Source organism: Danio aesculapii, chromosome 13 (assembly GCF_903798145.1).
Source record: "Danio aesculapii chromosome 13, fDanAes4.1, whole genome shotgun sequence".
NCBI lineage: Eukaryota > Metazoa > Chordata > Actinopteri > Cypriniformes > Danionidae > Danio > Danio aesculapii.
The window spans coordinates 1,024,540-1,038,039 of NC_079447.1; the positions used below are offsets into that span (position 1 = coordinate 1,024,540).

The 13,500-nt window shown below is 37.7% G+C and overlaps 1 protein-coding gene across 1 annotated transcript in view; it reads right to left on the reverse strand.

The window, feature by feature from the left end:
• The window catches only part of LOC130240003 (cilia- and flagella-associated protein 46), a 172,699-nt gene extending 159,491 nt beyond the window's left edge, over positions 1 to 13,208 (reverse strand). Inside the window, 4 exon segments of the mRNA XM_056471418.1 lie at positions 103 to 267; positions 4,887 to 4,951; positions 11,364 to 11,495; positions 13,200 to 13,208. Of these exon segments, the coding sequence (XP_056327393.1) occupies positions 103 to 267; positions 4,887 to 4,951; positions 11,364 to 11,495; positions 13,200 to 13,208 (371 nt within the window).
• Positions 13,209 to 13,500: the final 292 nt, after the last annotated feature.

Below are 13,500 nucleotides of genomic sequence, written 5' to 3' on the forward strand. Positions count from 1 at the left end.
TTTACTTCACTAGTAAGAGTAATTATATTATTCGCAATTATGTTAATTAGATTATTATTAGAAATGAAAATACTATGATGAGTATAAAAATGCAAAACCCACAGCATCAGCTCAGCTCTCCATGCATGATCCGGATCCTGAACCTCCTCCAGAGCCTTGAGAACCTGTGAGAGTGAATCCACAAGGAGCTGCCGCTGACCAGGTCTCAGGAGCTGCCGGACCGCTTGGAAGTACAGCAGTGAAGAATTGAAGACCAGGAAATGATATCTGATAAAAGAAGAAGGGGGGTGGGGGGATGGGTGGAGAGAGAAAAATGAGAATAAATAGGGGGGGGGGGGGGGGGGGAGAGAAAAAATGAGAATAAATAGAGCGGCAGTAATTATTCATGTCAATTATTCAAGTCAGATTGCAAATATTTAAATAGTAGACTGGGACAAAACAAATATATATGGATAGACTGGAACAAAATAATGGATGAATAGACTGGGATAAAAATGATGGATGGATAGACTGGGATTAAAAATATGAATGAATAAATTGGGATTTAAAAGATGGATGAATAGACTGGGATTAAAAAGATGGATGAACAGACTGGGATTAAAAAGATGGATGAACAGACTGGGACAAAAAAATATGGATGAATAGGCTGGGATTAAAAAAATGGATCAATAGACAGTGATTAAGAATGATGGATGGATAGACAGGGATTAAAAGATAGATGGATGGATAGATAGGGATTAAAAAATGGATGGATGGATAGACAGGGATTAAAAAGATGGATGGATTGACAGGGATTAAAAAGATGGATGGATGGACTGGGATTAAAAAAGATGGATGGATGGACTGGGATTAAAAAAGATGGATGGATGGACTGGGATTAAAAAGATGGATGGGTGGACTGAGATTAAAAAGATGGATGGATGGACTGGGATTAAAAAGATGGATGGATGGATAGACTGGGATTAAAAAGATGGATGGATGGATGGATAGACTGGGATTAAAAAGATGGATGGATAGACAGGGATTAAAAAGATGGATGGATAGACAGGGATTAAAAAGATGGATGGATGGATAGACTGGGATAAAAAATGATGGATTGATAGACTGGGATTAAATATGATGGATGGATGGATAGACTGGGGTCAAAAAAGGTGGATGGATAGACAGGGATTAAAAAGATGGATGAATAGACTGATTAAAAAAGATGGATAAATAGACTGATTAATAAAGATGGATTGATAGACTGGGATTAAAAAATGATGGATTGATAGGCTGGGATTAAATATGATGGATGGATAGACTGGGGTTAAATATGATGGATGGATAGACTGGGATTAAATATGATGGATGGATAGACTGGGATTAAATATGATGGATGGATAGACTGGGGTTAAAACTGATGGATGGATAGACTGGGAAAAAAGATGGATGGATAGACCAGGATTAAAATGATGGATGACAGACTGGGACAAAAAAGACAGATGTAAATGATATCTGATGAAAGAAAAATGAGGCGGGGGAGAAAGAAGCAGAATAAAAATAGTGGCGTTAATTATTCAGATCATCACTGTTGGGAAGATCAGAATCCGATTTCTCAGTACATCTCAATTTATGCCTCAGATCTGAGACCTAGTGAAAGTGTAATGAGCAAAGAGCCACAGGAGAGCTCAATGTCCACCAGAAATACAGCAATTATTGCAGGATTGCAGGAGTCGAACACAAAAGAGGCTTGAAGACTCTATTCCAGCGGCTAATTTATCCACCAGAGAGAGCGGCGTGTGTTTTAGCAGAGAGTTTCTGAGATTTTCCCTCTGGTAGAGCCACTGTAGAGCCAGTAATACAGAGATTACAGCCATCATTGGCCAATTAAAGTGTACAGAACATCCCATCATTGGCGGAGGCCTGAGAGCCGGACGTCTCTGGAGAGTTTGTTGCTTTTTTAATGTGAATATTTCAGATTTCCTCCCGCAGGAGTTTCTTTGTGTGGAGGCGACCGGGATTCATGATTGATGATCTGCGGAGCGCTTTAACATCTGAATTCTGCACACGCATGTCGAAGCCTGAAACTATTTCCTTCTCATTTCAGAAGATCTAACAAGTTGTTTCATATGTTGAAAAAGTGAAGATGCTTTGCTGGAAACATTACAAACCCCTGCTGTTAAGAGGAAATACAAGAGGGCTATAGAAGTGTCAATATGTGCACGCTGCAATTCAGAATAATGAGGAATAATGAGGTTTGGAATAATGAGGTTTTTTTAATAAATAGGTTTCTGAAGAAGTTTTTCTGCTAAACATTACTCAATTTATTTAAAAGTAAAACATTAATATTGTGAAATATTATTTTATACGTTTTAATATTTTACATTATTTTAAATATGACATGTTTTGTGGTGTTTCTTATGTTTGTGACGTAAATAGTTGTTGTGACATTTTTGTGTCAATTATTCCTTTATAAATCTGAATAACATATATTAGGATTAGGATAAAAAAAAAAGTTAAAATTTTGGTGGAAAATTAGTGGAGGTGAGATTTTAAAATAAGAAAAATAAATAAATAAATAAAAATTCAATGATGCATAGACCAATTACCAACCTACGTCACACATGACGTCACACGGGTCCCCGGTTGCAAAAAAAAGACAGGCTGCAATAGTAAAGATGTTGTGTTGTGCGGTAGGATGCCAAATTCGAGTCCAAAAACAGAAAACTTTACTTTTTGCATACACCACACTGCTTTGGTGCTAACTGCAGACGTCTTTGGCTAAAAGGGAGCTGAATGAAGGGACAACCTAATTAAAAATGCTGGACTCTGCAGTTCTCATGTTATATCAGGTGAGTTCACGCTTTGTTGAATCATACACATTACTTGTTTTTGATTGCAGAAATTATTTCAGCAAAAACAGTTAAATATGGTGAATTAAACTGCGGACACTGAATGCTCAGAATGAAATGTGAAAGTGTAAGTTATTAAGGTGAACTTGGTTTTATATTCACACATTCATTCAGTGACAACTTGTTACACACTGCCTATATTGTTTACCACGGCACTTTGAATATTCAGTCTGAAATAACCTGCAAGTGTGACTTGAAAACAACATTAACACTGTTTATTTGACTGTGAACAATGTTGCACTGTGATAGTCATTGGCTGCTAATATGATTTCATTATTTAGAGTTTGAAAATAATACTTATAGTAATGATATTATTAAGGAGAAAGTCTGAATGTGCGAATATAAAACCAGCTTTACCTCTATGTAAGTTCACACACCCTGCCGTACAGGTGCAGTTCTCTGTCAGAATGCAGTCGTTTTGCGTGTTGGTGATTAATTACCCAGGCCTTGTATAGCTCCGTCTTCTTTCCTTGTCTTTGGCTTAGCAGAATCTCAGTTTTTAGCTCAACATAGTGTTGAATCTGGTCATCCTGGAGCATTATTTCTTGCACATGACCACACAGAACAACATTGTTGGCATCCAAAGACTTGTAGATCTTTAACTTCTCTCTTGTAAAATCACTTACAGCTTCAATGAGATTGTATATTTGGGGCTGGATGCTTGGTTATTTTGTCTTATCCAGTATCCATTGGGAGCGTGCTATCGCAAATGGACCTGTCAGATGAAATCCGCTCACTTTAACGTTAATTTTGCCGAATCACTGTGCTTATCAGTGAGTGACAAGCTGTTATAATATGCTGAAAGCATTATGTAAATAATATATATATATATATTGTGTAATCAATATATCTTACTTCTAAGACAACAACAAACTCTGTATAGCATCGGATGTCATTCCCTCACTGTAAATGGTAGCGCTCCTGGTTTCTTTCTGCTACCTCCCTGCGCCCTCATCCTGAATGTTTACAAACATGGTAATTGGTCTATTAAATTGATCAAAAGTGATGCTAAAGACACTCATTATGTTTTATGAAGAAATAATAATAGTAATAATATAATAATAATAATAATAATAATAATAATAATAATAATAATAAAAATAAATGTATTACATTATTTAAATTTATAAAGTTCAGTGCTGTTTTTTGGCATTTTCATTAAAAAACAATTGAAATAAAAAGATGGATGGAAAGACTGGGACAAAAAAGGTGGATGGATAAACTGGGACAAAAAAGACAGATGGATAGACTGGGACAAAAAAGACAGATGGATAGACTGGGACAAAAAAAGACGGATGGATGGACTGGGACAAAAAAGAAGGATGGACGGACAGGGACAAAAAAGATGGATGGATAGACTGACAAAAAAGCTGGATGGGTAGACTGGGACAAATAAAATGGATATATAAACTGGGACAAAAAAGACGGATGGATAGACTGGGACAAAAAAGACGGATGGATAGACTGGGACAAAAAAGACGGATGGATAGACTGGGACAAAAAAGATGGATGGATAGACTGGGACAAAAAAGATGGATGGATAGATTGGGACAAAAAAGGTGGATGAATAAACTGGGCCAAAAAAGGTGGATGGATAAACTGGGACAAAGAGATGGATGGATTGGGACAAAAAAGACGGATGGATTGACTGGGACAAAAAAGATGGATGAATAAACTGAGACAAAAAAAATGGATGGATAGACTGGGACAGAATACAGGATAGACGGATGGATGGATAGACTCCTCTAGAATTGAAAATGAGATCTCAATAATAGCTCAGGGTGTGCAATCAGAAGTCAAATATCTAAAAGTCTATTCAATTAAAATCTCTCAAACATTTCTCATCCTCTGTTCATCTAATAAAGAGCATCTCTGAAAAACATTTCAATTAGTGCTTTCACAATTAAACAGGGCATTTTAGATCTGCTAGACGAGAGAGATGAAATAAATCCCGTCTGCCTGGTGTTTTCTCTGTGCGGATGGTTTACTCTATACCTGCACTTGTCTTTGGCAATCTCTATGGCCTTCAGGAAGCACATCACAGCCTTCTCCAAGTCCTCCTGGAAGCACAACAACAGCAGAAATATGGACAAAATGAGAGGTGTGAAGGACAGATTTCTTCCTGTGAAGCAGAAACGAGTCTCCTGCAGCTCAGTGGATTCACAATACTGACAAGCAGGACATGATATGCATACTAAACCCAGCACACACACACACACACACTGAGGGAAACAGCACATGCGGAGCAGACGATTGTTTTGGCAGTGCTGTGCAGATGTGCAAACACCAGTTATTCTGCAGAGCTGGATCTGTATTTTGATTCACTTTATTTTCATAGGGATTTATTAAGTCATATCAGAGATTGTAAACAGCTTGAAGCACATTGCTGAGTCTAGATTACAATTCAAAACACGTGTTTTGTGGAGGCCCAGCAAAGCTTAATTATAATAAAGTCAAAGTTTATCACTTGCATGTGCTTTTTTTATTTTTCTTAATTTCAAAAGATTGTAAATCATTTAGGCATAAGAAAATGTAAAGTTTGCATTTATACAATGAAGACTACAGAGTGGTATTTTACATTAGACTATTCATTTTCTGCAACTGAATGACTGGAACAAAAATGATGGATGCATAGACTGGGACCAATGAGGATAGATGGATAGACTGGGACAAATCAGGATGGATGGATAGACTAGAACAAAAAAAAGGTGATGGATAGACCAATAAAGATTGAAGGAATGATTGGGACAAAAAAGATGGATGAAGAGCGAGACAAGTGATAAATGGATAGACTGGGACAAAAAAGATGGATGAAAGAGTGAGACAAAAGTGATATATGGATAGACTGGGACAAAAAAGATGGATGGATAGAGCGAGACAAGTGATAAATGGATAGACTGGGACAAAAAAGATGGATGAAAAGAGTGAGACAAAAGTGATATATGGATAGACTGGGACAAAAAAGATGGATGGATAGAGCGAGACAAGTGATAAATGGATAGACTGGGACAAAAGGATGGATGGATAGAGCGAGACAAAATTGATATATGGATAAACTGGGACAAAAAAAGATGGATGAACAGAGCGAGACAAAAGTGATATATGGATAGACGGGGACAAAAAGAATGGATGGATAGACTGGGACAAAAAAGACGGATGGATAGATTGGGACAAAAAAAAGATGGTTGGATGGATAGAGCGAGACAAAAGTGATAAATGGATAGACTGGGACAAATAGAGATGAATGGATAGACTGGGACAAATAGAGATGGATGGATAGACTGGGACAAATAAAGATGGATGGATTCTGCTTAACAGGAATAAATCTGTCCTCCATGCCTCACCAATTTTACATTAGATTATTCATTTTCTGTAACAGAACTGAATAATATTGTATTTTTCTACACTTGCAGTTTGTTTATTATATTTAAAATACCTACAAAATCATCCTAATCCAACTAAAATTATAAACTCTTTCCAAAAATAGTATAATGACAAAATTTTGCAAGATCAGATTTAGTTTTTTCCATTATTATGGAGTCCTAGATGACAGCATTAAAAAGCTTGATTTTTTAGTACATGAAAACCGTACAAAAATTATTTTAAACAAAACAAATAAAAATTTTATTGCACAAAGAACTATAGAAAAAAAAAACATTAACTTGATTTTAATCCTATAGAACACAGACGAAAAAAGTACTATAGTAATTTATAGTAAATACTACAGTGTTTTTGAACCATACTATAGTAAAGAGTATTATACAGTATATATCATGGTATCTACAACTCTTTGCTAATCAATGCTCCAGCATACCATAATATTATCTACAGTGAACTGATAAACTAAAAATAAATACCATAATATAGTTTAGATTTTACTACAGTAAACTGTGTGTAGTAACATAGCATATAGTTGTAGCAAACTACAATATTTGGACATTTGTTTATATTATTATAGTTGTTGTGTTACCGTAGCTACTATTGAATAACCATAATAGATTAATTCCTATAACAGGGCTCTTCCATTAGTTTGTCATGGGGGCCAGTTCATGAAAAGCATCCCAAATGAGGGACCGGAGAGATTTGACTTGCAACAGCAATATAAGAGCCCACATGCTGTATTTTTGCACCTTAAGATGCCCACGTTGGCTTTTTCTACATTAAATTGTTAATATATTGTTTTTGAAACTACATAACATCAGTGCATTGTACAATGTGGCTTTCTTTTACAAACATTCAAATGTTGTATTTCAAAGCAGAACAAAAGCAGAGCATTGCTGAAGTACGTAGGCTTCTTCTACATTCAGACACATTCATATGTTGTTTTGAACTGCGTAACAATTATGGATGCAACAATTCTAGAGTTTGGTTGTGGGATTATATAGTCTGAATCATAACCATGGTTTCACAGTTATCATGTCTAATGTAAATTTAAGCTTTATATTAGGTGCATGTTACATGTCCCACAAGAGACAGAAATATACTGGATCACTGTTATACTACAATAAAGGATGCATACCGCTCCGTCCAACGAGCAGCTTTGGGACACTCTGACCATTGTTTGATTCATCTCATTCCAACCTACAGGCAGAAACTGAAAACAGCCAAACCTGTATTAAGATCTGTGAAAAGATGGACTAACGAAACAGAGCGAGATCTACAAGCCTGTTTCGACCTCACTGACTGGAGTGTTTTTGAAGCTGCTGCAAACGATCTGGATGAGCTCACAGAGACTGTAACATCTTATATCAGTTTCTGTGAAGACGTGTGCATTCCTACCAGGACTCAACTCACATACAATAATGACAAACCATGGTTCACTGTAAAACTCAGACAGCTACGTCAGGCCAAGGAGGTTGCTTACAGAAATGGGGATAGGGCCTTGTATAAACAGGCCAAATACACACTGGAAAAGGAGATCAGAGTCGCAAAAAGGAACTATTCTGAGAAACTAAGGAGTCAGTTCTCTTCCAGCGACTCAGCATCCGTGTGGAAAAGTTTGAAAAACATCACAAACTACAAGACACCATCCCCCAGCACTGTAGACAATGAACGACTTGCAAACGACCTGAATGAGTTTTACTGCCGGTTTGAGGAAACCCCCCACACCCACTCTGAACTGCTCTTCACGCCACCATTAACACCACCATCCCCCGCCTCCCTCATACCTGCCCTACAGTTCAGTGAAGAGGAGGTGTGCCAGGTCTTCCGGAAACAGAAGAGGAAAAAAGCACCAGGCCCAGATTTTATAACACCAGCCTGTTTAAAATCCTGTGCTGACCAACTGGCCCCCATCTTCACCCTGATCTTCAACAGATCACTGGAGCTGTGTGAAGTGCCCTCCTGCCTCAAACGCTCCACCATCATCCCCATCCCAAAGAAACCCAAACTTACAGGACTAAATGACTACAGACCGGTGGCACTAACATCTGTGGTCATGAAGTCCTTTGAAAAACTGGTGCTGGCCCACCTGAAGGACATCACTGAACCCTCACTGGACTCTCTTCAGTTTGCCTACAGAGCAAACAGGTCTGTGGATGATGCGGTTAATATGGGACTGCATTATGCTCTGCAACACCTAGACAGACCAGGGACCTATGTGAGGATGTTGTTTGTTGACTTCAGCTCGGCGTTTAACACTATCATCCCAAAACTTCTCCTGCCCAAATTAACTCAGCTCTCTGTGCCCACCTCTGTCTGTCATTGGATCAACAGCTTCCTAACGGACAGGCAGCAGCTGGTGAAGCTGGGAAAATTCTCATCTAGCATCCGCACAATCAGCACTGGCGCCCCCCAGGGGTGTGTCCTCTCCCCACTGCTCTTCTCCCTGTACACGAATGACTGCACATCAAAAGACTCCTCTGTGAAGCTCTTGAAGTTTGCAGACGACACCACACTTATCGGCCTCATTCACGACGGTGACGAGTCTGCCTACAGACAGGAGGTGAAGGAGTTGGCTGTCTGGTGCAGTAACAACAACCTGGAGCTCAACACGCTCAAAACAGTGGAGATGATAGTGGACTTCAGGAGAAACCCCCCTGCTCTCCCCCCACTGAGCATCATGGACAGCATTGTGGCAGCAGTGGAGTCATTCAAGTTCCTGGGCACCACCATCTCTAAGGACCTGAAGTGGGACACTCACATTGACTCCATTGTCAAAAAAGCTCAACAGAGGATGTACTTTCTTCGTCAGCTGAGGAAGTTTAACCTCCCAAAGGAGCTGCTGAAACAGTTCTACACCTCCATCATTGAATCAGTCATCTGCACATCAATAACTGTCTGGTTTAGCTCAGCTACTAAATACGACCTCCAAAGACTACGTCGAATAGTTCGGACTGCTGAGCGAATCACTGGTACAACCCTTCCTACTCCCCAAGAACTGTACTTATCCAGAGCGAGCAGAAGGGCTGCCAAAATCACTCTGGACCCCTCACACCCAGCACACTGCCTCTTTGAACTTTTACCTTCTGGTCGACGCTACAGAGCACTGCGCACCAGAACAGCCCGACACAGAAACAGTTTCTTCCCTCAGGCAATCCATCTCATGAACACTTGATGATAATAATTGCGGAACCAACATCACTACTGCTATACACTTTATACACATATACACTTATTTAACAACACACTTTACATGCCAATTTGCACATAACAGCTGCACATATAACGTTGTATATAGTAATAAACATGTACATACACTTGTCAATCTGTATATTTGCACTCACTACTTACTTCTATTTTTAAAAAAATATATTTATGATCTGTTTTTTGTCCTGTCTCTGTAACCCTGTTGCACTGTAGAAGCTCTGTCACGAAAACAAATTCCTCGTATGTGTGAACATACCTGGCAATAAAGCTCTTTCTGATTCTGATTCTGATTCTGAGGTGAGTATTTAAATGAACTGTTGTTATCATCTGTGTTCATACATACATAATCATTTTAATAATAGTTTGTCTAACATATCTTTTGTTTACATTGCGCTGAAAGCAACGCACAACTCTCACCACTACAGCGAGATGTTTTTTACTTGGTGTGCCTAGAAAATGCGAGCATGTCGCCGAGCAAGTGCGTATTAGCCTTGTTGTATAAGCTCGGAACTTTAAACTAGCGCACAGGAGCCATAACTTTGTTTAGTTTTTTCCGTGCAACAGAAGGCGTTAAGAAGCCTTTAAGCTTAGGTATCGCTTAATGTCAGGTGACTCACGCTCTGCGCAGCCTTCAACTGTAGCTGGTGCTGTATAGAACATACACACGTCACTTCATAACTATAGGGGCTGTTTTTCGACTGAACTAAATTTATTTTTGATGTCTTGGTCACACTATTTGGAGGGCCAAATTCGGCCCGCGGGCTGCCAATTGAATAGCCCTGTGCTATATAGTTGTTGTGTTACCATAACTATTAAATCACCACAACAATGACTACAATTGATGTGTTACCATAGCAACTATTGAATCACCACAACAGAATACAAACTATAGATGTTGTGTTACCATAGCAACTACAGAATTACCACAACAGATCAATTACTATAATTGATGTTACTATAGCAACATTACATATCCTATAGTTGTAGAAAACTACAGTATTGGCTCATTTGTTTATATTATAATAGTTGTTGTGTTACCATAGCAACTATTGAATAACCACGACAGATCAATAACAATAGTTGTTACCCTAGCAACTATTGAATCACTATAAGAGTAATTTCTATAGTTGTTTCTATAGCAACAAATGAATTATCATGACAGATCAATTAATATAATTGTTGTATTACCATCGCAACTGTAGAATCACCCCAACAGATCAATCACTATAGTTGTTGTGTTACCATAGCAACTATAGAATGACCATGACAGGTCTATTACTATAATTGATGTGTTAACATAGCAACTGCAGAATCTCCACAACAGATCAATTACTATAATTGCTGTGTTACCATAGTTTATATTATTATAGTTGTTGTGTTACCGCAGCAACCATAGAATTACAACAGATCAATTACTATAGGTGTTGTGTTCCCATAGCAACTATTGAATCACCACAGCAGATTAGTTCAAGTAATTTTCAATAGATATTGGTTCAAAAACATTGCAGTATTTATTATAAATTAGCAGTGGGAATAACACTGTAAACGAGCAGTAAACAACAGACAAATGCATGAGGATTAATTAAAAAGTTGCTACACAAACAGCATGGAAAGTATTCATTTCAAAAGTCCAATGCAAAATATTCCATCAACGCACATCTCTCAGCTCACACTTACTGATAATTAATTTCCCTATGGAGAGGAAGAAGGTGATTGTACGATGCTTTAGCCGCTACAGTAAGTGCTTGTTTACGGTCTGGAATGGATATGATGTGCGCTTTCTCTCCTCTATAGTGAAACACTATAGGCTGTTTGTCATCATATGGTTGTGTCCAGTGTTTGAGGTGTTGCTTAATGAGCTCAGTGAACAGTGTTTTGACGTACCGCTGTGTTAATGGAGCGTGAGGAGATGAGCTGACCCTGGCAGAGATGTGCACGACACAGGAACTGATTCACTGGAGCTTTCCTTTCCGAGAACATCATTTAACAGTCCTCAGCCATTTCCTAGCAGCCCAGCTGAAGGCAATAAAAAGCACATGGACAGCATCTCAGCCTTACAGTATACTTATAGTATTAACAGTTTCAATTTAAAACAAACAATAAAACAATCTCCATGTGCATGCATGCTATCACTGCAAAAGGGCATTTCTTATTTAGTGTTTGTCTTGTTTCTGATCCAAACATCTACAAATTCTTAAATCAAGAAGCATTTTATAGACAAGTACAAAATATAGTCTTGTTTTCAGAAATAACCAGTCAAAATTAGGTGAGATTTCCTTAAAACAAGCAAAATAATCATTTTAATAATAATTTTGTTTTTACTTTAGCATAAGATTATTTAGGAGAGAAAAGACAATATTTTTTGCTTGTCTAGAATATGCTTTAATTTAAGAATGTTTTCATATTTGGACTAGAAACAAAATGAAAAGTAAGAAAAGTCCTTTTGCAGTGTACTTATGAATGAATAAATGTGTTTATATATTCATATACTGCATATTGCAATGAGAGTTCATTTAAGAGCTTCAAAACCAGAACTCCATTTCGTGGTTTCCGCTACATTCATTCTTCCATGGCAGGGCGCCACACCAAATTCATCCCGCCATGGCTACATTACAGCTTCTCATTCAAAACATTCAGCCGTTTTTTTAAAATAGCAGGTTATAAATCGCATTGAAAACGTATTGAAAGGTGAGTTATTTATAACAGCGCAAACTTTTCTGCAATCGTAGTAGTGCTGTGCGTTATTTGTTTAACCATTTAAGGTGACATGCTGTCTGAGTGACTGACTGACGGGTGCGTGAGGCTAGCAAACACGACGTAGCTTTCAGTTAAGATGAACACAGTTTTCATAATTATACTTTATAGACAAAGGTCTGTGCTCTGCATACAATGACTTTATCTTGCTGGAGTTTATAGCGGTTTCACTTTTCTTCAGGACGCATTAATGCCGCTCTGTAGGTCGCACTTCACCAGTGTTTATTTGAGAGTGCACAAGAAAATCTGCACTTGAGCAGCGTATATTTGAGGGCGTGCAAGAAGTTTTAGAGCATGACCAGAGGAAATTGGCGCGCAAGCAAAGAGATTCACATGCTCATGTTGCATAAGTGCGATCTTGACTAGTAATGCTGTGCTCACGACATTTGTCAGTGAAATAATGCCGCAGCTAGTTGGTAGATCTGTGTTAAAGGCCTGTCGCCACAGCTGGAAAAAAATCCTAGAGGAAACATTGCATTTTAATATAATTCTATTTGCAAATGAACGCTTAAATGTACTGTAAAAAAATTAAAACATGAGACATTTATCAAAAAGTTATCTATTTATTTAGATCTATTTATTTGGATTCATTAATTTAGTTAATCAATTCCCCTATAGACCATTTCAATGTAGTGATGTCACTGGCCCGTGAACATTTCCTGCTTGTTATCAAACTACTTCATAACTGCAACAAGGTAATGGTTCTGATGAATCAGATAAGGTAATTCACTCATAACAGTTATCCATTTATGCAAATTAACTCTTCACATTTTGTGCATATTAGAGCATAATGTCATTAGTCAAATCAGAGCGTAATATAATGAGTTTGAGTATATTTACAAGAAAATACAGTTTCAGTTTTTCTACTTCCACTATTAATGCTTAACGTACAGAATTACCCTCCATAAAATTGTTAAGTTTATCTAACTTGCAAGCAATTTCCAAGCAAAAGATCACTTTTATTACTTTTTCCATTGTTCCATTTGTGAGTGTACTGAAGACATGCAGATGATGTTGAACAAACGTATTATACCCAACTTTACACAGGAACTAGGTGACAATTTACAATTTTGACAATATCCAATAAATAACAAAACAGTTGCTTGAATTTACTTGTAAAGTATTTTGTGCATGTAGATAATTTACTTTTAGTACTGTTTAACAGAGTAAGTGACTTTTTCACAGTAATTCATTTGTTCATTTTCTTTTCGGCTTAGTCCCTTTATCCATCAGGGGTTGTCACAGCAGAATGAACCACCAACTTATC